The 22,880-nt window shown below is 56.8% G+C and overlaps 8 protein-coding genes across 8 annotated transcripts; 5 read left to right on the plus strand and 3 right to left on the minus strand.

Moving 5' to 3' along the window:
- Positions 1-1,766: 1,766 nt before the first annotated feature.
- Positions 1,767-4,707, plus strand: B0I36DRAFT_422131 (major facilitator superfamily domain-containing protein; the record flags this gene model as incomplete). Its single annotated transcript, XM_046162202.1, has 5 exons — positions 1,767-1,826; positions 1,881-2,356; positions 2,411-2,511; positions 2,574-3,693; positions 4,650-4,707. 5 exons carry the CDS (start codon positions 1,767-1,769, stop codon positions 4,705-4,707), a joined length of 1,815 nt encoding a protein of 604 aa, XP_046012371.1.
- Positions 4,708-5,136: 429 nt separating this feature from the next.
- Positions 5,137-6,527, minus strand: B0I36DRAFT_322267 (ribosomal protein L22/L17). The gene is made up of 2 exons (XM_046153827.1): positions 5,636-6,527; positions 5,137-5,564 (listed from the first exon to the last, which is right to left on the minus strand). Exons 1-2 carry the CDS (start codon positions 6,288-6,290, stop codon positions 5,425-5,427), a joined length of 795 nt encoding a protein of 264 aa, XP_046012372.1. The 5' UTR covers positions 6,291-6,527; the 3' UTR covers positions 5,137-5,424.
- A 556-nt stretch (positions 6,528-7,083) lies between these two features.
- B0I36DRAFT_362521 (uncharacterized protein) lies at positions 7,084-7,565 on the plus strand (the record flags this gene model as incomplete). Its single annotated transcript, XM_046158670.1, has 4 exons — positions 7,084-7,107; positions 7,204-7,246; positions 7,313-7,343; positions 7,481-7,565. The coding sequence occupies 4 exons, from the start codon at positions 7,084-7,086 to the stop codon at positions 7,563-7,565; spliced, it is 183 nt and encodes a 60-aa protein (XP_046012373.1).
- Positions 7,566-8,619: 1,054 nt separating this feature from the next.
- Positions 8,620-9,094, minus strand: B0I36DRAFT_362522 (uncharacterized protein; the record flags this gene model as incomplete). Its single annotated transcript, XM_046158671.1, has 2 exons — positions 8,620-8,692; positions 8,874-9,094. The coding sequence occupies 2 exons, from the start codon at positions 9,092-9,094 to the stop codon at positions 8,620-8,622; spliced, it is 294 nt and encodes a 97-aa protein (XP_046012374.1).
- Positions 8,873-10,596, plus strand: B0I36DRAFT_112980 (uncharacterized protein). Its single transcript, XM_046147911.1, has 2 exons — positions 8,873-9,312; positions 9,578-10,596. Exons 1-2 carry the CDS (start codon positions 9,241-9,243, stop codon positions 10,532-10,534), a joined length of 1,029 nt encoding a protein of 342 aa, XP_046012375.1. The 5' UTR covers positions 8,873-9,240; the 3' UTR covers positions 10,535-10,596.
- A 243-nt stretch (positions 10,597-10,839) lies between these two features.
- On the minus strand, positions 10,840-14,459 carry B0I36DRAFT_267168 (uncharacterized protein; the record flags this gene model as incomplete). Its single annotated transcript, XM_046151226.1, has 4 exons — positions 10,840-11,443; positions 11,546-11,884; positions 11,942-13,319; positions 13,443-14,459. The coding sequence occupies 4 exons, from the start codon at positions 14,457-14,459 to the stop codon at positions 11,325-11,327; spliced, it is 2,853 nt and encodes a 950-aa protein (XP_046012376.1). The 3' UTR covers positions 10,840-11,324.
- A 2,670-nt stretch (positions 14,460-17,129) lies between these two features.
- B0I36DRAFT_242924 (uncharacterized protein) lies at positions 17,130-17,976 on the plus strand (the record flags this gene model as incomplete). The annotated part of the gene is made up of 2 exons (XM_046149947.1): positions 17,130-17,238; positions 17,300-17,976. 2 exons carry the CDS (start codon positions 17,130-17,132, stop codon positions 17,974-17,976), a joined length of 786 nt encoding a protein of 261 aa, XP_046012377.1.
- A 772-nt stretch (positions 17,977-18,748) lies between these two features.
- On the plus strand, positions 18,749-20,797 carry B0I36DRAFT_322280 (cross-pathway control WD-repeat protein cpc2). The gene is made up of 5 exons (XM_046153828.1): positions 18,749-18,963; positions 19,165-19,202; positions 19,271-19,397; positions 19,508-19,825; positions 20,050-20,797. Exons 1-5 carry the CDS (start codon positions 18,922-18,924, stop codon positions 20,473-20,475), a joined length of 951 nt encoding a protein of 316 aa, XP_046012378.1. The 5' UTR covers positions 18,749-18,921; the 3' UTR covers positions 20,476-20,797.
- Positions 20,798-22,880: the final 2,083 nt, after the last annotated feature.

The following is a 22,880-nucleotide window of genomic DNA, read 5'->3' on the forward strand; positions in this document are numbered from 1 at the left end:
AGAGTTGGGCCGGGTTACTCCGTCCAAGTCGCCCAGTCAGAGGGCCCTCTTAATATTGGAATGGACACCACGTCCACTTAGGGTCTTGGCCATGATTGTATGCTTTCGATTGTGTACAGACAGAGCGTGTCCCTGTCGGTGTTGCTGTGGTCAAAGTCGATGCTGTCCAAGAGACGGCTCTTCTATTGCCAAGACCGCCGACAGCCGGCGGCAAGGGCCCAGCCTTGTCGTTGTCCTCCAAAGCCCATCTCGACTTGACACGGTGGAATCAGGAACACATCAGGCGAGATATCGAGTCTTGCATTCCCCGGATACCGCACGACTGCGGGCAGAGGGAGCCGAACTACCAGGCGAAGGAATCACTGCACGCATTGTCTTGTGTGTGTGTGCTTGTGCTGGACAACTGGAGACCTTTTTTTTTTGTAGGGGTTGCTGCCTGTTGGCGCTTCTCCTCCTTTGATGTTGGAAGGGGTTCTAGGGTTGGCGGTTAGCGGCTCAGCCGGAGCCAGGGGCGGTTGCTGCCAACTGTGAGTAGCGTGCTTCTGCGCACGCCACAGGAATGCCGTGTGCAAAAAGGAAAGCAGAGTCGGTGCCGCGCTGAAAGAGGCATGTAGCACCATCATGTACATAGCACCTCGTCAATGCGACCTGTATGCGCGATGGGGTGCGGGCCACGGGCCGTAGCGGGATGACAGTGGCTCTCTTGTCATACTGCCCCAACTTGACACGTCCTACATAGTACCATGGTACAGGTACTTGGCTTGATACACACATGCTCCGTGCGCCGAGCTACAAACAGGCGCACTCTATCTGGGACCGCCCGTTTGAGCAGCATGACGACAGCAGATGGAACGGCTGCGTGGGACCGGGCCGTGGCCATGTCGGGGCGTGGATGTCGATAGGCGGCCGCGTCGTCTTGGAGCGATGGGGTGAGCAGCACGGGGACTGGCCAGCAGGGGCCTGTAGTGGACGACTCAGGACGAATATCGCTGCCACAGGGGCCGCCAGGCACGCGGCGTTGTGAGCCAATGGAGCTGGTGGTGCTGGTGCCAGCAAGCCCCCAGCCGCGTGGAGATCCGACAGCCGGAGCATCCTCCTCGCAACAGACGTCCAAGCGATTTCCAGGGCTGTTCCTGCCACATGCAGACTCCTGGTCGCTGATCTGCACCTGTGTGCTCTCCGATGCAGGGACAACTTCTCTTTAATCACCACACTTTCTTTACCCTTGCCCTCTGGTCCGTTGCTGACAGCCACGGACGACACACTTCTGGACGCTCTCTGGTCTGGCCTTGGTGTTTCTGACAGAGTGTCCTCTCACCGTCCTTGGACTGACTGCACGTTCCCTCCCGCGGGGTCCCTATTTAGTCTTTGCTGCCCGTGGCATACACATACACGCACCGGCTCGTCAAGGCCCGCCCCCTCGTTCCGCATTGAGCAACCACGGTTGTCTTTGGCACGCACCCACGCACCCACGTCCGCGCCCTTGGGAAACCTTCGTGACCCCAGGCTCAAGCTCAACAAGACAGCTCCGTTCCTGGCGGAGGCACGCACGTGGACTAGCGGTTCCAGCAGGCTGCACGACACGCCACGTCCCGGCAGTGCCACGCCCGTATTCCCAAGCCTGCAGCACACCCTCCTCCGGCTGCCACGCATCCGCGTCACCAGGGCTCCTCCTCCGTTTTAGACTTTGCGCCCCGGATTCCCATTCCTCCCTACGTCCATAAAGGCATCCTGCCGCGTGGCCTGTGGCCGCTCCCTCCTCCGCCATGGACCGCAACCACAACCGCCATCGGCGAGCCGCCAGCCAGACCATGAGCGCAGAGCCCGTCAATACCCGGACCCTCCACGTGCGCAAGCCCTCCAAATCGATCCTCCTCCAGGAGCCTCTCACGCCAGCCCCCGAGGACTCGTCCGACAATGACAGCCATGACTCCGAGTCTCTTCGGGAAAAGCCTACCCCGAAGCCACAGGCGGGCCCGGTCTCGTGGATGTCCCTGCCGCGCAAGGACCAGCTCCTCATCCTCTTCCTCGCCCGCGTCGTCGACTTCCTCCAGGTCGCCTCGCTCCAGGCCTTTGTCTTCTACCAGCTCAAGAGTCTCAACCCGAAGCTCTCCGACGCCGAAGTCTCGAGTCAGGCTGGATGGCTGCAAGGCGCCTTCACGGGCGCCCAGGTGCTCACAGCCATGTGGTGGGGAAAGGCTGCCGATGCCACCTGGTGTGGCCGTAAGATGGTCTTGATCATCGGTACATTCGGCACGGCCATCTCCTGCTTGGGATATGCCTTCTCGTCGACCTTTGCCTGGTGTATGTTCTGGCGCATGTTTGGCGGGTCGATCAACGGGACAGTTGGCATCATGTAAGTGATACGCATGTCACCGAAAGAAGAAATCATACGCTGACCGAAGAACAGTCGCACCATGGTCGCCGAGGTAACTGTCGAGCGTAAATACCAGTCTCGTGCCTTTTTGATTCTGCCCATCAGCTTCAATGTCGCCGCTTTCATCGGCCCAGGTGAGTAAACTTTTGGACAACTGTCAGTGGTCCGCTGCGACTGACATGGTACATAACAACAGTCATGGGAGGCATGTTGGCAGATCCTGCAGCGAATCTGCCGGGCATCTTTGGCGAGAATGCGATCATGGGCTACGAATGGGTCCGCCGCTTCCCATATGCGATACCGAGTCTGATCAACGCTTTGTTCCTTACCCTTGCCGGCTGGGCAGTCGTCTTTGGACTGGAAGAGACGCTGCCAACCAAGAGAGGCCAATCTGACTTTGGCCTCCTTTTGGCATCCCGGATCAAGCAGAAGGTTTTTGGAAAGTCTTCCTACGATGAATACATGCGGCTGAATGGCAGTGGCCCCAACCCCGTGGACGCGCACCACGAAGACAAGCCGGCGAGTAGTCAGCCGGTCAAGCGAAGCTTCGGCAGGCTTCCTTTTGACCGCATCTGGACAAAGAATGTCGTCTTCACCCTCATCACGGGGGCATTCTACGACTTCCATCTTGGAGCCTTTCAGAACATCTGGTCATTGTTCTTGTCGACGCCTCGCGCGCTTCCGGAGCAGGTCGCCAACCGTTCGCTCCCATTTATCTTCAGCGGTGGACTTGGCTTTCCGGCATCAAGTGTCGGTTTCGCCACCTCCATTATCGGCTTCTTCGGCATGTTCCTCCAGTTGTTTGTGTATCCCAAGATCCATGCCCGTCTTGGCACCTTGCGCGGTTTCCAGCTGTTCCTTGCCTTGTTCCCGATCGCCTATTTCCTGGCTCCATATTTAGCAGTCATGCCCTCCAACAGCGAGGCCCCTGCGCCAGTATCCGGACCGATAGTCTGGATCTTCATCTGCCTGGTTCTTGGCTTCCACGTGTTTGCCCGCACAGTCACTCTCCCGGCCAGCATCATCTTGGTCAACAACTGCAGTCCGCATCCTAGCGTCCTCGGTACGATTCACGGCTTAGGCCAGAGCGTCTCAGCAGGTTTCCGGACTGTTGGTCCGATCGTTGGTGGAGCTTGGTACGGCGGGAGCTTGGAGATGGGCATGGTTGGCGCGAGTTGGTGGGGCGTGGCGGTCATGTCGCTCATCGGCTGTGCTGCTGCGACACTCATTTACGAGGGAAGCGGCCACGAGATCTTCCTCGAAGGGGAGGAGGAGGATATGATGGCTACTCCGCTGCAGTCCATGCGGTCGAGGAGGTAGGAAGAGGGGGAAATGAAAACGGCAATCTCGCATTCCGTATGTCTCTGCATCTGCATATACTCGGCGCCTTTTTTTTATATGATTTTGATATCATTTCCTCTGTATATATTCACACCAACTTCTTGAGCGTATGAGCATATGAGCGGGACAAACAGGGTTTGTGAATAGATCTAGATGACAAGAATATGAGCATAGTAGCACTCAAGTTTGAGTCTCTCCTGGATCTTGTTCGTCGAGCGGGCAAGTAGAGTGACCTGTTGTGGATGATAAGGCCTTTGCCGATCTTGGAAAGTGTCTTGGGCTGTCATCGCATATTCACTTGAGCTTCGAGGTAATGAAAAGGGCTTCGACCGAGAAGCCTGCTTACTGCCCAGTGTGCCTTGCTCCGAGACACGCACACACACATACACTCATATCAAAGAGGGGGGGGGGGGTAATCTCAGGGTTTTATCTTGTAGATCATCTGCCCAGGGGGACCATGTATTGATGCGAGCGGGCCCTAACCAATGCCAATCAACCCAACCCATCAAGACGGACAAAATTGGCGGCGCTTCCAAGGTCGTTTGTTTTGGTTTTGTGCCTTTTTCCCATCCACTTGTAGGTGTGTGTGTGTGTGTGTGTGTGTGTGTGTGTGTGTGTGTACCCTTCTTCTTCATTTCTGGCTTGGCTTGGCTCGGCTCGGTTGGTCTGGCCGTTTGGGGTTATTGATGACGACGTGATTCCTTTTCTTCTTTTGGGATGGTCGTGGATTGGTTTGACAGTAAAGCGGAGGAGAGTATGTGTGTACGTGTATGTAACCCAGGGTATCTAGGCGTAGATAATCTTGGTTTAATGGATGTTCACACACCTTCAGGAAAAAAATACACGTCCTCCCCTTTTTCTTTCTTTTTTTTTTTTTTTTTTTTTTTTTTTTTGGGGGGGGGGGGGGGGTGTTTTAAAGAGAAAGACAGAGAGAAAGACAGAGAGAAAGACAGAGAGAAAGACAGAGAGATGCTTGCTCATATGTGTGAAGCACGGGTTGAGTCCAAACTGGGTGTGACAAGTCCGCGGTGTGCGCATGAAGGCTTCACAAGGGCTCTGCGAGTCGCACAGTTTCGATGCCCTCCGGGGTGTCGGGGGGCGGGAGCGCGAGTTTCAGGGGCCAAAATAAAAAGTCGTTTGAGGGTTTTGTGCCCTTGCTGTAGTGCCCAGAAGGAATGGGTCTGGACTGTCCGCCAAGCTAATGTGAATACTGATGATGGTGGTTATTGTTTTGCTTTGGTCCACTGGGTTAGACAATTGGCAGGTGACCATTGAAGTCTAGTTTTCTGACTTATCGTAATGATGCCAAGTTATGCAGATGATTGGTGCCCGCGGTTTCCGATAGTTGTTTATTGGAAACGGGGAGGAAAGGTCGGCATTGTCCTCGAGTCCATAATTCACCAGGTCAGGCGAGCATCGTCTTGTAGATATGTTACATTTGTGTAGTCTAGAGCATGCCCCTATACTTGGACAGGTGCAAAGTCTCGTGCAATGTTGGTGGTGGTGGTGGTTACATGAAGTTTCTATATGTACATTTGATGCTGCCAGAGCAGTCTTGTCCCTTTCACATTTCAATTCAAGGAACCATAGCCCTACGCCAGGAGTGCTTTTGAGGATCCCTTTTGGCGTATCCACGTCACGAACGATAGGCTGTGCTGCTCGGCAACATGATCGCATGAAACGCTGCCGTCACCTTCACAGGAACCCTACCACGTGTAGTACGGCCTCTGTGCTGTGACAGGGCGGTTGGGAAGATGGACCCAGGGCTTGGCCTTTGCCTGCTTCTCAACCCGCTCTTCATGCTGCCGTATCCTCGTCTTCTCTTCCTTGAGGACAATAGCCAGTCCTGTAATGCCAGCCACGTTAGTCTTCCGCTGCGAAGCCACAAAGTCAAGAGTAAAGGATGCTCAAACTTACTCGTCGTTGGCCGCCACATGGCCGACATGCGTGATCTGGCGTGGTACTGTATCCGCATGCCTCTCCACGGACCCTTGCCAACCCAGGACTCGTCCACGTATAGCCTCGTGGGGTCTGACACCTCGATGATCCGCCCCTCCTTGGTCTTGATCTTCTTTGGCTTCTCAAGAATCTCGCCAGTGTGCTTGCCGAGCCCCATGCCGCGCTGCACAATGGCCAGGTCGCGCGCCCTCTCGAGCTCGTACTTGACCTCGCGGGCCGCCTTCTTCTTGCTGAACTTCATCTGCACAATGGCTTCGTCGACCGTCTTGCCGACGATCTGGCGCGCAAGCATCGTGAGCTTCTTGGTGCTCGTCGGCACCGGCGGCGAGTGAGACACGACCTGCCGCTCGCGCTGGCGGATGAGCTCCTCACGCGTGGGCTCGCGGCCGTTACGGATCATCTGCATGACTTTGCGCTTCTGATACCGAATGCGCCACCGCGGGTCGGGATCGACCGCGCGCGCCAGGTGCTCCTTGAGGGTGCTCGCCTCGGGGGCGTAGCCTTGCCCATCCAAGGCCGCCGGGGGACCGGCCTTCTGCTTGCTGCTGCCGTCGGCGGCAGGCTCGCCGTCGAAGATGGACTGGCCCTGCTGGGTGTTGCGCAGGCGCTCCATGGCCTTGGCCTCTTGCTGCTTCTCGCTGATGGCCTTGTCGAGGGCGGACGTGCCCGGCGTTGATTTTGAGCCCCAGAGCCCCAGGAAGGAGCGGCGCTGTGTCGTCGAGAGGAGCTGAGACGAAGCGGACCGGACTGCAGACGATGAAAGCGTTAGCTATGTTCGCCAATGTACTGAGCCTGGGGCGGGTGCAATGGCACAAAGGACTGCATACCGGAGCCGGTGGCCCTCCGGAGGGGCAGGTGCAGACTCATGGCGACAGCAGCTCGAGGCGTTTGCAAGTTTCGTGCTGTGTTGTGTCTGTGGAGAGCTCGAGATGACGCCGCAATGCACTGCACGATACCCTCGTCGAAAATCTCCAAGCAGTCGTTGAATGGCAGGCAGGGGTCCACTGTGGTAGGTAGCGTCCAAGTGCCCTGTCTGGACTCCGCAGGCCCTGTAGCAGGAACGACTTGACATGGACTTGGCTGTGGCTGGAGACCATGTGCTGCGCCACAGCACCTTAGTACGTGCTGAATGCCAGCCGGTGGTGGGATGCAGGGTAGGCGGCAGCTGCACCAGCATAGCAGAAGGCCTGTCCGCCAGCTTCCCAGGCGAACCCACGGCTCCCTGGAGCTCAGCCAATCACGACAGCCATTGGCCCGACTGGAGCTTTGCCGAGCGCGATAATATCGTCAGACCTTCCGGCAGCAGCCTCCTGCACGCACCACTGTCTGTCTGTCTTCACATCACCAACCCGCCTCATCTCCCGCCGCCCGCCTCCGCGAACCCCTCGCCAACCGCCACAGACACAATGGCCGTCAAGCCCATCACTGGTGTACGCCCTCCCTGCGACTCACGGCCCGCGCCGCCCGAACCCGGCGTGGCAGACTCCGACCTTTTGGGACACCCCGACTAACGTACGATGCTGCAGATGCTCCGTCGGGGCCTGGTCACTGACCTCTCCATCGCTCTCGGTACGCTCGACCCTGCCGCTTCGGTTCACACATGGGCGGACACTTGCTAACAGCTTCGCTTTACAGGTCTTGGAACCGTCATGGGCAGCGCCTTCTGGTACGAAACCCCCACATGACTCGGTCGGACTATCATCCACAGCATTGCTATCCCAGCAGCCCGGTCCCAACAAGCGACCTTGCATCCCGCAAGTCTCGATCACGATGAAACTAACGCAGCGCTTCCTTCGGGTACAGGTACGGCTACCACATGCCCCGCACGCACGCCCGCGACAACTTCTACCAGCAGCTCGAGTCCGAGCGTGCCGCCAAGTCTGGTTAATCTGGGAGGATTCGATACTACAACCCCAAGGAGGACAACAAGCATTGCCGCAAGTAGGGATGCGTATTCCAGTTTAGACGACGATGACGACGGCTGTAGAGGCTACGCCACCCGGCCTCCGCGGGTTAGCATATATCCAGGACAAGACAAAACAAATTTCATTATCTCGGTTCCAGAATGTCGATCCGAGCAAAGGACTTGTGCTGTGACATTGCTATGCGCCGCGAGGGAAGGGCGATGAACGGTGTCTGGAGACCACCAACGCGAAATTGGGGGTTGCCAAGAGCCAATGAGCACGACTGACCCTATTCGCCGTGCTTTGTGATATGGCCCGTTTGGACAATGCTACTTCATCTTCGGCTCTCATGCCTTACCCGGATATACGACACGGTGCCTGCCTCCTGACAGTGAGAACTGAGCACGACGCCAAGCCTCGGTCTAGCTGGCTAGACTTCACACCGAGTCTGGTGTCGTGGTCTGCTGAGTCTAGTCTAATGAGCATTGGCTGTTCGGCGCGCGAAAGGGAGACACGTGTATTCGAAGGCATCGGATGAGTGACTAATGCGTTGCTCTACACTCCGATCAATTGGTCTAGCTGCCGCTTGAACCCTTGTGACTCCCCAGGCGGCTTTGTCTAGTTGGGCTTTGGATTCGATCATTTCCCATCTTCGTCCTTCCCGAGACTCTCCGAGTTCCGCATTTGTTGTGTATGGTCCGCAGAGTTCTCGCCTGCACGTCAGGCACTGCCGTAGCAATTACACATTCATGGTGTGAATGTTGCCGACCGAATTCTTGAAATGCTACCTTGACCCGATCATCATGGCTGTGTTCCCTCAAATCAAGGAAGACAACAGGGTCAGGAACGAAAGATGCAGTGACCAATAAAAGATAATATAAACGCCCAATCACATGTCTCTGGTCCTCGCGACCTGTTTTCATATAAGTTGTGATTGTCGAACGCCGAACGCCGTCTAGTGCTGGTAGCCATTCTGTCCCTCGCTGGTGAGCGCTGCGCGGAGCTCAGCCCCACCTTGCATCATCCATCCGCAAACATTCAAGCATGGGCGTTCTTCTTGTCTTCCCACGCCGTCGTCTCGACCACGAAACTGCCTTTCTGATCTGCGCAGCTGTCCGCCGGAAAGAAACACACATATTAGCAGTGCCCTTGTGAAACGGCCAAATCAAAGGACCCCCCCCTCGGGAAGCTCACACAGGGCCAATCGACCACAGACTACTGCTCCCCAGCCAACATCACATCCCACCACCCAGCACCTAACCGCAGCAGCAAGAAGAACAGAAAACACGTACCGTCGGAACCATCGCTGCACGGGCCAGCACTTGACCGTCTCCTGCCGATCCTGGGGTCTTTCTACCTGGCAGTCGTACTGCACCATCGAGAGCAGCTCGCAGGCCGACAGGTCGATCTTGTGACCTGCCGAGCCGGGCGCCGGCTTGCGCCGCTTGCCCTGGTCCAGCTGGATCGCGTCGGGCAGGTCTGCGGCCGGGAAGACGGCGCAGGGTGGTGCCATCTCCTGCCTTGCCCTCCCTGTCTATGGGTTTGATCTGGTCAGGAACTTCCGCGTGTGGTCTTGCGGATGACTGAGTGAGCTCTTGGATCCGCCTGGTGGCGACGAATGAGCTGGGTTTCGCTGGGGTTTTCAGTGTCCAGCCAGCAATGGAGCCGGCCGCTGCGAGACACGTTGGGGCGAGGCTGCTGGCCGAGATTGAGGAGGAGAGTCTGGAAGAGGTGGGTTCTTGTGGTTTTATTTGGTTCTGTTTTTGGTCGTGCCGCTGGAAGTTGAAGATGGTGAGCTTGGAGAGACGGAACGTCGTCGCTGCAGGTGACCCAGTTTTCTTGTGTCGCCTGTGTGTGTTCAGGCAAGTGTCCACACCACTTACACGGCGATGCATAAAGCTTGTAGTCGTGATCCAGGCACGACACCAAGCTTTCTCTTCACTTTGCGACATTGCTCTGGTTATCCCGACAACTGCTGACGGCGCCATCAATACAGCTTCTCCAGACGATCAGGACACAGCTTAGGGCAGAGACAGCTCCCGCCGTCGACACCAATCCGTCATCAACTTCCCGTCCGACCACCACAACCACACAACATGGCGCACACCAGCAGCCCATACTCTCATCCCAGCCACAAATCCCCTTCCCAGCACTTCAGGCTCTGATATCACGCCATCAGAAAGCCACCCAGTCCGCGCCTCCCCCGGTCCTGTCTGTAAGCGGCCGGTACCTTCCACTGATCTACCACCTCGTCTCGGTCCTCATCTCGACACCACCCTCCTCCTCCCCAGCTCATCAACATGGCCCGAAACCAAAGCGTCACTGCGGTTACACGGTCGTCATCGTCGATGCAGAATGTCGGTTCGACGTGACCCGCCTTGTTCGCTGCAAGACCACGACGACCACTACCGAAAGCAGTACCGCCAATGAACATAGCAATGATCCTGATGCCGGTAATGATCCTGATGCAACACCCCAAAACGACGACGGCGACTGCTACTACTACCCAGCAACCCCCTCCGACCTCCGCCACGTCTACATCTACCGCCCTCCGCACAGCCAGGTCCGCGCCGCCATCGCCGCCGCGGCCGACTTCATGCTGTACGGCGACCACGCGAGCCGCGACCGCGAGTGGTGGGGCACCATTGTCATCGGGTCCAGCGGCCTGTCTGGGGCGCGCACCGCTCCTCACAGTGCTGCTCCACGGGGAGGACATGCTTCGGCCGCAGGGGTAACCGCACCAGCACCAGCAACTGTGACTGTGACTGCCGACGTCCTCACGGGTTACAAAGGCTGGCTGCGCGTCGAGCGCGCCGAGCAGGCCCCCGGCTTCCACATCGGCATCAGCGCCGAGGAGGCCCTCGCCGACAGGGACCGGCGGGCTGACGCCATGGCCAAGACCGAGGGCAAGTGGAGGGCGGTCTCGCGCTGGGGCAGCTACGCCTTTGGTTGAAATCTTGGCGGTGGTGGTGGTGGCGGCGGTAACGTGGAGAGATATCTGCGATGTGAGCTCAAGAGCTCGGCTGCGATACGAAGTCCGAATTTTAAAATCGCACTCTGCTTGAGTATCTTGTCGACTAAAATGGATTCAATGCCGGGTCTTTCTTATACGAATTGTGTGAATTGTTGTCATGCCTTTGTGGATCGAGCATGTCTGGTATACGCAGCCTCCTCCTCAGCGCACGAGAAGATTTACAACGTTTCCACGCTCGATATAGCTCACGAACAGAGAAGGGAGGGAGGGAGGGAGACAGAGATACAGAAAACACGCAAAGCAAGGAGGGGCCCAGACAGAGAAGAGCGGGTTATCAAATCGATACTCATAAAACTGCCCATGACTACAAAAAGTTTTGGTCGGTATTACATCTTGCAATCGGCGAGGTGGTTGAGCTCCAAAGTCACTCTTCTCTCGGAAACGTCAGTTATCCCTGTTTAACTGAAAGGAATGAACCAAGGAAGAAAGACAAGGTCAACAAAGTGTCATTCAGTCCATCACTTTGCATTTTCTTTTTCCGGGACGGGATCGAGATATAAGGTAGCATGTTCTCTGCATTTACAAAAACCCACATATCCAAGAACACGAGGAGCAACGCTTTAAAACCAAAAGACTCGGCCGCCCATACGTGAGATCGCTCTCGAACAAGTAAACAAGATATACGCCCAAGAACAACAAAAGATATTCACCCAACAACGAGGACAGAACATCCCACATATCCCCACCGTCCTGAACCCGGAGCGTTATTTCACTCCTTCTTGTCACCCGACGCCGCCGGGTTCTTCGCCAACAGCTTTGCCATCGACTCCCGCGCCTTAACGCGGTTGTAGTACGCCTTGAGCCCCGGCAGGCCATCAAGAACAGAGACTTCTTCCTCTGGTCCGGCGCTCTCGGTCTGGGCGCTCAGTTTGTCGCTGGGAGTCTCCCCTCCTTCCTGGCCGTCCCTGGTCTCGCTGCCGGGGATAGCACGGACGGTTTTACCGACAACTTCGTGCAGGACGGGCCAGAATGCATAGTCCGCGAGCGTCAGGCAATTCTTGGACGCGAGAAAAGTGTCGTCCTCGGCCGCTTCCAGCGCGTAGACCTCCCAAGTAGCGAGCACATCGCTAACAGGCTTTGTCGGCTTGTCGTCGTCCGTTTTGCCAGAAGTTGCCTTTGTCTCTCGGACCGGCGATGTCGTTGCCTCGTGGCGTATTGCTTCGAGGTTGGCCCGTAGACTCAAGGCTTGTTGAAATCTCGTGTACGCCTTTGCCATGTCAACTTCGAGGCCGGGCTTACCCGGCGTGGTCGTAACAGTGACAGAAGCACCTCCATCGGCTTCAGGTGTCGTCTCAGCCAGGGGCGAGGGCGTCGCGTTCGCTTGACTGCCATATACCCTATCCAAGTACAGCATGATAGCAACCTCGCCCTGCACGGTCGACCTGCTGACATCCGTGTCGACGAACCTGACCTGCGACGCCTCCTCTCGCGAGGACACGCCCGTTGTCGACGAAGAAGCTGCAGGCGCCATGCTGCCCCGGGCATACCCGATTCCAAGTTCAGCGAGCATCATCTGCACGCGCATATTGGCCACGGGATCCGCAGACAAGAACAGGCGCGGCGACGCCGTGATGTGTAGCACGTCGAAACCCTTCCCATAGAAGGCGTCCCAGTCGAAATCGCTGAGCTGGTTCTCCCTGCCGAAAGCGCGGAGCATCTCGACCGCCTGCGGCGTCTGCCCGTTGATCACCTCGTGCGCGGCATCTCTCGTCTTCCCGGTGGCGCCCTGGCCCCAGATCAGCGTTTGCTTGGCGTCCAAGAAGGTTCCTATCCTTCGGAACGTCAGGGAGATGCGGCTGCCGTTGTAGGCGAGCTCCTCCTCGCTCTTCTCACGCTCTTGGCGTTTGTCCTGCCGGATACCATGAAGCCATTTCATGTTCGTCTGCAGGCCCATTCTCATCAGGGAGTTGTGCGGCAGAGGTGCACGCTGACTTTTCCTCTTGAGGTCGTCTGGTTGGGCAACTGGGGTAGTGTCAACGCTCTTCGGGCCGCCGTCCTCGCCGTCCTCGCCGTCCCGGGGTTTCGGCGTCCTCTTAGTGCGCAGGATCATGGTTCGCTCGGCGCCTAGGCTGACGTTGGCGATGAAGCTGTCCTTGGCAATGTCGAGCGTCTTGTCGCTGTGCTCGGAGATGTAGTCGTTTCCGTGGCGGTAGAATTGTATCAGCGCGTGGTTGAGCGGGTGATCCAGCTCTTTCTCCACGACCTCCTTGATCGCCGTCACCGTTGGCGAGAAAGGCAGCAAGGGGGGAGACTCGTCAGATGGGTGCCTATAGACAGGCATGCTCCCGTCTGCTTCGACGTGGCCTTGGACGGCAACAAGTCGCGGGACCTCGCCGCCCTGATGGGACATGCGCTGCCATTGCACCTCGTCCTTGATTTTCTGAAATATGTTCTCAGCCAGTGGGCCTGGCAGGATGCTGAAGATGACCTGGGAGTCACCCTCGCCTAGTGCTTCGCCTTGGGTCTTCATGCTTGAGGACGAGGCTTTACATGAAGCTTCCTTGCTGCTTTCAGATTGCAGACTCTCCTTGACTCTTGACTCTTGCGATGAAGTCGCCGGCGAGGCTTCGGTCGAATCGTGTTGTGTTGCTTGTCCATCGACAGCGTCTAGATTCGGGGTCGCATCACAATTAAGTGCCACGTTTTGCAGGCTCCGTTGGATCTCCAATGTCGGGTCCGTCGTGTCAGTGTCTTCGGGAACATTCTTGGCGGTTCTCGCTGCGGAAGAGTGAGGCAGAGCATCAGCTTTAGGTGAAGGTGACTCATCGGCATCAGTGGACACATCGGGTGCATCTCCTGGTCCACAATTATCCCTTGCAACGTCAACTGGAGTGTCTTCGTTCTTGTCATCGCTCTTGCTTTTCTCGGCTTCCACCACTGTCTTTTTTGCTGCAGTGCCTGACTTGATTGGAGAGGCATGGCTCCCGCTTCTCGAGGCAGGCTTGTCGCGTATTGACAATGAATCTAACGCATCTGCCAGGTCTGCAGAGGAGGTGGTTGCTGGTTCCGGCTTGTCGCCAGCCCGCTTGTATATTGTAGGATACGTGCTGCTTGCTGAAGTTGAGGTGCTGCTCGGAGCCTTTGTCGCACTTGATGTGGGGGGAGCTGATGCTGTGGTTCCCAGGGGTATCTCTTCCAGGTCGAGGACATCACAGCCGGTCAGTTCGACTATCTGCTTAATGGCCGCATTGTGCCGGATCGAACTCCGGTACCCGCAGCAGTCCTTGACGAGGGTGATGGCGAAACCGTGGCTGGCGGCATCGTATGCTGTGGCCATGACACCAACATTGGTGAAGGACCCACAGATATAGAGCTCGGTGACGAAGCGCATTCGTAGCAGGCGAAGTATCTGGTCGTTCTTGAAGGCCGAGTAAAACGACTTTACCAAGACCTGGTCCCTTCGCGAGACCGCCTCCTGGATTGCCGGGTGGAATTCCACGCCAGCGGTCGCTTGCCTCACAGCCTTTGACGAAGTGCTGCTCGGACCCAAGCTGAGGAAACCCTCTGGACATTTGGGAGCAATGACTCCACCGCCTGATGCCGCGGTCCTCGAGCCGCGGCTCTTGGACAATGAAGCCGGGCCATTGCCAAGTGGCAGGTCCGAGGTCAAGATCATCTCATTGTGGATAGACCGTGTCTTGTCGAACTGGGTTCGTACCCAGATTATGTCGACGCCGTCAGCCCTGAAAGCCTGTGCAGCGTTGACAATCTGTGTGGGGAGGTCCAAGGGCTGGTGTATCGGCAGAGCACCTTCGTCGTCGAGAAAGTCGTTCTGGGGATCAATCACCAGGAGTGCTTTCCTGGTCCTCAAAGAGGGCAGCTTGCTTGGGTCGATGGGAAACATTTTTTTTTTTCGAACTTGTCCAAGATCAATGGTCTTTAGGTTACGAAGGGCAATGAGATCCACCGAGGATGGAGCCTGAAGATGCTGCCCATGGTCTTGTTGACCCAGACGAGGAGATGTAATGAAAAGCTCGCTGCCCCGTGTCGGTCAGGACAGAGAGACAGAACATTGACAGAAGAGCGAGCACAAGCTTCTTGGAACGTGACCCTGGCGCCGCTGGCGTGCTGGCTGGTCCAGACGTGAGAGGCAGGGGCAGGGAGCTGACCTGCACGGAATAGCAGAGTGTGTGATGTGATATTGGAAGCTCTAGAGCGGGCCTCGCTTCGAGATCCAGAAGCGGCACGAGTCAGAACGGTGCCGTGTTGCAAGGCCTGGTGCGCTCTGCAAACCCAATGCGGGCGCAGGGATGGCGGCGGGGGATGGTTAGGGTGATAAGTGACAGCGGCAGGGCGATATTTGTGGCGGGCGGGCAAGGCTAATTAACTCGACGATGCAGAAGCATCGGATCCTGCTCCGAGTGAGCCCGTTGGCAGGCCAGGTCTCAGGACTGTCGATCTTGGACAACACGGCCGGAGCAGGCAGGGCGCTTACCCGAGCTGGCTGGCAAAGCTTGAGGTTGGGGAGCAGCGCCAGGGACCTACCTGACCCCACCACCCCCCTAGATCTTGAATGCCTGTGCGCACCTGGGGCCTCCAGCAATCAATGGTGTTGAGCTCCCGACTGATGTGTTTTGCTTTTACGAGCCGCGGCCGGCAGGATCCCGCCGTCAGCACTGCAGCTTTAGTGTCCGCATGCAATCTCACTGGCATAAGGCTCTCGGCAGCCTGTTGTGCCGGCCCCAGCCAGCTAGCCGTGTGTCGATCTGCAGGGTCTTTCTTTGGCAGGTCCCCGAGAGGACCTCTTCGCACATGTACTGGGACCAGACCCTGGCGATAGTCAGCCCAACAGAGTTCGACAGACTGCAGGCTTGGGCTGTCATGATATCAGAGTGTCGCAGCGGGCACTGACGATTCGTCTTCGACCGAGACAGTGGGGCCAGCCTCACCCTGAGCACACATCCTTGTCCGGCTTAGCTAGCTCCAGCTAATAGCTTTCAACTGCACCTACGTACCAGGGGCTGTGCATAGTGCGTGCGGCCTGATGCTACCTGCGCCGTCACTCCATTCTCGAGCAGGAGAGCGCGAAGGGGTCGAAGCAGCAAGTCCCGGCTATGAGTTCGTAGCTATTGAGATAAAGCAAGCATATGTGTCGGGGAACTTTGCCGATGAGCTCCGCATATTCTGCTCAGATTTCCGGGTGGTCATGACTTGGCAAGTCGTGACCACCTCAAGGAAGACCCGGCCGTTTTTTTTTCATGCAGAAATTCTCCCCGCATGCAAGTGTGGTTCGACTGCCGTTACAGAAAATCCTTGTCGTACATCTCGGCTTACAGCCATGCCCGGACCCTAGTCGTCTCAGCCGGCGTGATGGTTTCGACTGCCGATCAGTTGAGTCCAGATGGCTGCGCCAGAGATGAATCAAGGACGGGTGAGCAGGTTGAACCCCGCCATTTGTCAAGGTCAAGAACTGTGCAAGATCAGGTATGGATAGTTGCAACATTGGGTCCTGTTGGCCCATGACGTGCGACCTGAGACACGCCAGGATTTCACATGCAATAACGATGCTTGTGCGTGCTCCGGTATTCGGTTAAAGAAGAGCACGAACGACTTCGTGCGTGTCGTGCAGGGCTCTGTCAGCTCTGACAAATTACCACCCTGTTGGGCCGGTATCGCATTCATGATCAGCTGGTCACATGTGTACTTCGACATCTCGAAATTCCGAATCCACATTTCACGTTCTGTGGCTGAGAACTGGCCGAGGGTCCGTAGAACCGTCCATGTTGCGCTGAAGCTAAGCCGCTGATGTAGTACCACAAAATGTTGAAGCCGCAAGTGACAATGCTAAGCTTGGGCAAGATAAGTCGTTTGTCGTTACCAAGAAACAGTGTTGCCAGGAGATAATTTCGTGGATGAAAGATAAAAGAACTCGAAGACTAGAATGCTCTACACCTTCAGTTAGGTGGCCGGCTGATAATCCGTGGTGGGTCTCCCGCTCCGCTCCCGTCCAGTCCATGTAGTGTGGGGCGGGACGACTCTGGTGCATGACGTTCTGATTGGTCCCTAGGCCCATTCAGCAGGCGCGATTGCCTGACGAGCAATCGCGACTTTCAAAGGCTCACGTTATGAGCTTCTTCAGCGGCATCCGGACAATCGAGGCCGGGCGACATCACATTCGTTTCTCAGCACTCCAACCCATCGCGCTCTCGTCGCCTTACGAACACGCCCCCGCAGATCCTTTGTCTGTTCGTCCGCGCCAAAGCAGCACACACGTACCTCGCCTGCTCTTCACAAGCTGCGACGAGCCAACTCCTCCCATGCGCTGAGCAACATCCGAACCGACGAGCCGCAGCGCGAGTGTGTCTTCATCGGACCGAGGTTTAATATCATGGCGGAAGCATCGCACAAGCGGCCAAATCCGGCCAGCGGGGTGCCTCATCGAGACAAGCACAGCAAAAAACAACGCCTGGGAACGGGCGCATCGTCAAGCGCAGGATCAAACTCGAGCGCCGCCAGCGTGGCAGCGACGGAAGCACCTCCCTACGAAGTTGTCAATCGCCCAACAGCGCCCGACATGGGGCGGGATGGCCTGCGCCGCTCGATAGCACTGGCTCTGGAGCATGTTGGATTCGACGCAGCGACTCCAGAGTCGTTGGAAAGCTTCACCGAGGCGACGGAGACCTGTACGTCCTCGATTATGCCTCGCGCACGCGCCGCTATCTCCTACTGACAGAGCGTTCATAGATATTAGTCGGATCGTCGAAAAGCTCAAGAGGGAAGCAGCAGCTTGCAGGCGGGAGGATCCCACGCCCGACCAGTACGAAGAGGTGCTACGATCCCTCAATGTCTCGACGGAATCACTACGGCCACACCTGAGGAATCCCTTGCCCAAGGAGAAGAGGAAGAAAGTCACGCCGGAATACTACGACCCCATTATCGAAGACCTGTACAAAGAATTCGGCGTGCTCAACATGTCTCCCCTTTTCGTTGGCCACGAGCTTGACGGCAACAAGGAGAAGGAAGAGAAGGAATGGATCCCCGCATCCTTCCCGGGCTTTCCTGCGCTACACAGCTACAGATACACGCCAGTCGAGGTTACGTCGCAAGAACCGGACAAGAAGCGCGCTGAGGCGGCCGCAGATGCAAGGAACAGCGAGAAAGCACTGCGGCGGATTGACAGAGCTGCAAAGATCAGCCGGCAGAAGGAGATGCGCGAGCTGGCCACGCGCAACCCCTTGAGCAAGCAACGAAGTGAAGCCTGGGAGGACTTGATGAAGGATCTGCTTCCACGCAATGGCAGCAGTAGCATTGGCGCCATTGATATCGCCGATCATAGCACGGTCGTCAATTCGAGCTCCAAGTATCTGCGGAAAGAGCTGCCGCGGACGAACCGCAGAAGCGCGGCCGAGGCTAATGGCTAGAAAGGCGCCGTGGCGGTTTCGACTGAGCATAAAGCCGCTTGAGACCGGTCTTTGCTGGCACATGGGTTTCGTTGTTTTACAAGATGCTTACACGTGATAGCGGGCACTTGGACGTTGCAGCCGCGGCTGGGTTTCGAAGCGAGCATGGTCATCTACTATGCATACTTACAGAAGGGGACATTTCCATTATCATTGCGAGGCGTTCCGGATTTGCATTTTTGATTCAATACGGCGGCGGCGCGTGGGCTGGAAAGGTTGATAGGCATCACATAGCAAGTTACAAACCAACATGATGAACCGCTACAGCTTGCGCCAGGCTATATGTGTGCTGGTGATGAGATGAGCGTGCCATCGTGCGGCGACTGAACATGCCATCGTGGGCTCTGAATGAATGTAGCTTCGAAACGAGACTGGGTACATGTCCCCGTCCCGAGCGCTACTTCGTTCAAGACTTGTGGCTAAACATAGAAACATAGAATCATAAGCCTCACAACAGAGAGCTCCCTTGCAGACCAGGACCCCGACTCTCTAGCCCTCAGATATCAGTGTAAGCTTGCCCTTTGGCCAGGAAAGGCATCGAGCTCCAGTACCTCGCCGCAGGGCCGCATCTGCCAGCTGCCTGGATGGGCTGCAACTGCCAGGTGGGCTTTGGAGGGTGGGTCGGCATGCCCACCCCTGCCCGAACGCTCATTTGCTACGCGACCAGCCAGGCCTTGTGGAGCCCAGGAGCGTCCCTGCCAATTAGCGAATTTTGGTCCGTCTTCGACCCTAAAGTGATCCCACACAAAAGTTTTTCGGAATTGTTTGGGACTGCGGCGAGGTTGAGCAGGAGCCCAGCGCTGCACGACTTCGCCGAGCAGAGTTCGGCCTCACGACAACCCCACGACTCCTTCCATTCCCAGTTCAAGCCGCCTCTCACCCGCAGACTTGAATTAATCGCCCATCATGGCCGAGCAGCTGATTCTCAAGGGCACCCTCGAGGGCCACGTAAGTCGCCGCCGCCCACACACCTCCGACCAGTGCTCAAGCATCTCCCGACGACGTCCCACGGCCACCCACGCGGATGCGATGCGCGTGTCTCAATTGCGATGCGATGCGACTCGACCACCGACTTGGGGCCGCCATGGGACGACGGGAGGGACGATGCGAGCGGTCTCTTGGAGACGACACATGCTGACGCCTTGACAGAATGGCTGGGTCACCAGCTTGGCTACCTCCATGGAGAAGTACGACATCCCTCGCGCCCTGCCTCGACGCCCGCACAAATGGATCACGTAGACTGACCATGACACAGCCCCAACATGCTCCTGTCTGCCTCTCGCGACAAGACCCTCATCATCTGGAACCTGACCCGTGATGAGTCGCAATACGGCTACCCCAAGCGCTCTCTCCACGGCCACTCCCACATTGTCTCGGACTGCGTACGTTGCACCCATCACCTGAGGATTGAGATGAACCAGAAGGAGGATACAGAGGGCCGGAAAGGTCATTGGTGGAGGAATCCCTCGGCTGACAATGATTGGAACTGCAGGTTATCTCCTCTGACGGTGCCTACGCTCTGTCCGCCTCGTGGGACAAAACCCTCCGCCTCTGGGAGCTCGCCACCGGCACCACCACCCGCCGCTTCGTCGGCCACACCAACGATGTTCTCTCCGTCTCCTTCTCGGCCGACAACAGACAGATCGTTTCCGGCTCGCGCGACCGCACCATCAAGCTGTGGAACACCCTCGGTGACTGCAAGTTCACCATCACCGACAAGGGCCACACCGAGTGGGTTTCTTGCGTCCGCTTCAGCCCCAACCCCCAGAACCCCGTCATTGTCTCCAGCTCCTGGGACAAGCTCGTCAAGGTGAGTCTTGAGACTGTTGTGTTTGTTACTGGGGTGGACTTTTTGAGTTTTTCACATGATGTTTTGCACTTTTTAAAGTATTTGCTACTTCAGAGCTTGTTCGCAAGCCATGAGACCACATTACACCATTGCACTGATGATATACCCTCCCGCTCTTTTGTACAATCACTTCTGTTTTTGCACACACCAGAGTCGGAAAAAGGTTCTAACACTATCAAAAATAGGTCTGGGAACTCTCGACCTGCAAGCTCCAGACCGACCACATCGGCCACACCGGCTACATCAACACCGTCACCATCTCTCCCGATGGATCTCTCTGCGCCTCCGGTGGCAAGGACGGTACTACCATGCTCTGGGATCTTAACGAGTCGAAGCACCTGTACAGCCTGAACGCCGGCGACGAGATCCACGCCCTCGTCTTCTCCCCCAACCGCTACTGGCTCTGCGCTGCCACCGCCAGCAGCATCATCATCTTCGACCTCGAGAAGAAGTCCAAGGTCGACGAGCTCAAGCCCGAGTTCACTGCCGTCGGCAAGAAGAGCCGGGAGCCCGAGTGTGTCTCCCTCGCCTGGTCCGCTGATGGCCAGACCCTGTTCGCTGGTTACACCGACAACATCATCCGTGCCTGGGGTGTCATGTCGAGGGCATAAATCTCTTCTTCACCCGCTACGCGTCGTCGTCGCCTCTCCTTTGTATGATGTGGAAAATAATCGTCAGAAGCGAGAGCTGTCAGCACGTATGTCCGTGTGTGTGTGTGCATGAAGAGAGGAAGGGGGTTGCCAGAAAGGAATAGAGGAAGAAGGAAAAAAGCGAGAGCAAGGCAAGGTTTTCGGTCATTGACTGGGCGTATGGATGGGCTGTCATTTCGCACAATTGGTCTTATTTTATGAGGGAAATGGCCATTCACCTTCTCGACTGCACGTGACAATGAAAGTCAACAGAGATCACAACAATAAAAAAACATGAACAAAAGACATGCATCCTGGTTCCTGGTGCTTATAGTGATTGGTGTTTTGAGTGTGTCGTGGTTGCATCATCATCTTTCACCTTGTGTTTGGCTTGGGGATGGCTACCTGCTGTACTATGCACATGTCATTGACAAAATTATCACCCTGCAGGCTGCTAAGGTCAGCCTCCCGGCGACGCAGTGCCGCGAGACCCCAGAGGTAGAGACTATCTCAAGCTCACGTTTACACCAGCACCAACACAGTTCTCGCAAAGATCAATGTGGCATGCTTCGTTGTGTAGTCGCGGGAAATCTCCTGCTGAGTGCAGATCATTGTGCGTGCCCGCCTTGCCAGCCCTGTGGTAAAACCCCAACCACTCGAGTCGTTTACGTTCTTCTACCATGCGTCAGAGCAGCGAGTGTTTTCCATCCGGCTCCGCAGGTCCAGACGACCAGACCCTGTTCTACACGTTGCACAGCTTGGCTCCTACCTGTTCAAAGGGGTGGGGCAAGTGTGTCATGGTGTTCTAGACTCGGTAGTGTAGTGCTGGAAGGTGAAGTGGTATGCACAGCACAGCACATCAAGTATTCAATAAGACGACGCTCGTCGCGGGGAGGCGAGGCGGGAGCGAAAGATGGAGAGATTACTCGAGGGGCTAGAAGAGGGATGTTTGCTGCAGCACTTGCTTACTTATTCAGATTCTTTTCACACGTGTACGGAGCGTTTGAAGGATCTATATGTGCTCCGGGACTCTGGGCTCGATGGCGTGCATAGGACGGGAGTCAGATCTAATTGTCGTGGTCAATTCCTCGTCGCCGAGCTGAAGTTGGGGGGGGGGGGGCGATGATTAGTGCGAGAGATGTTTACGTTGCCCTGTCTTTGTTAGTCCATGAGGTTTGAGAGTCTAGTCGGACTAGCACAATGCTCATTCCGCCCTTTTGGAGCGACTTGAGTTGGTCAGCATGGCCAGAGGTTTGCGAGATCCTCGGCGAGGAGCGTTGGAGATGACGTGGTTTACTAGTGCGTGGAAGAGCTGCCTGAGGCTGATCCGGCGAAACAGGACTTGTGCAGATTTTACGGAGTCTCGAGTAAGCATTGGATTGAGAATCGTAACATTGGCCAGGGCATGTGTCGACTGCCTCAACAGCTCTCTGCATAGTTCAGAGAGGGCCATTTTCCCCGCCGGTGACTTTGAGAAAATGACCCGATATTTTCCGCGCATGGAGAAGGCAAGGGAAAGCCAAAGACGCCCGTGATGCACTCAGACCCTTGTTGGGCGTGCGTATGGGCCAACCGCGGGACTTGCATATGTGCCTTGACACGAACAATTTCCCCAGACGGGGGAGGCTGAGGGCGTGCGGGCGGGAATTTGCCGGCACATGCCGTGACAGCCATGATGCGGGGAAGGCGGGATAGACGCCAAGGGCGGCTTTTGACTAATTGGCCTTGAGAGATCTGGGAGACAGCTGCCGATGGAAGAAATTGGCACTCCGTCGGGTTGGAGAGTTTCACGATAATTGGGGACGATGGGCTGCTGGCGTAGATGGTCTCGGTGAGACTCCGTCTCACCTGGCGAAGAAAGCCCCGTTTGGGTGGAGGCGGATGTGGAAGACTAGAGGCTGGCGTGGGGCTGTTGTGTCGTTTGTGGTTGCATATCGGCGATTCTTGCCTCCTGGTCTGGTCTGTGCAGCCTGTGTGGGAGTGGTTCGGCGGTATGGCCCGCTTCGTGGAGAGGGCAGCTCTGTGTTGGTCTTTGTCTCTTGTCGGGGCGCCTGTGCATCGCGCTCGCTTCTTTCTCGAATAAAGGGAGAGATGCAAGGCACCGACGGGGAAAGCTTGATGTGAGTGCTCGTGGTGGCTGACCGGGCGTCGCGTGGCGCGGTGGCTGCCGAGCGGGAGGGAGCAAGCGAGCGAGCGGCACAGCCGCGGGAGGGCAGAGGACAAGCTTGGAAGACAGGGGGCCGGCGAGGTGGTGATGATGGCGGCGCAGAGTGGGGTCGGGCGGATGCCCCAGGCATGGAACTCTGGCGAGCACTACCGGCCACACACCCGTCACCCAAGTCTGGGGAAGAAAGTGAGGGGAAGAAACAACGGCCGGGGATTGGACG

This window comes from Microdochium trichocladiopsis (assembly GCF_020744255.1).
Source record: "Microdochium trichocladiopsis strain MPI-CAGE-CH-0230 chromosome Unknown B0I36scaffold_5, whole genome shotgun sequence".
Classification (NCBI taxonomy): domain Eukaryota; kingdom Fungi; phylum Ascomycota; class Sordariomycetes; order Xylariales; family Microdochiaceae; genus Microdochium; species Microdochium trichocladiopsis.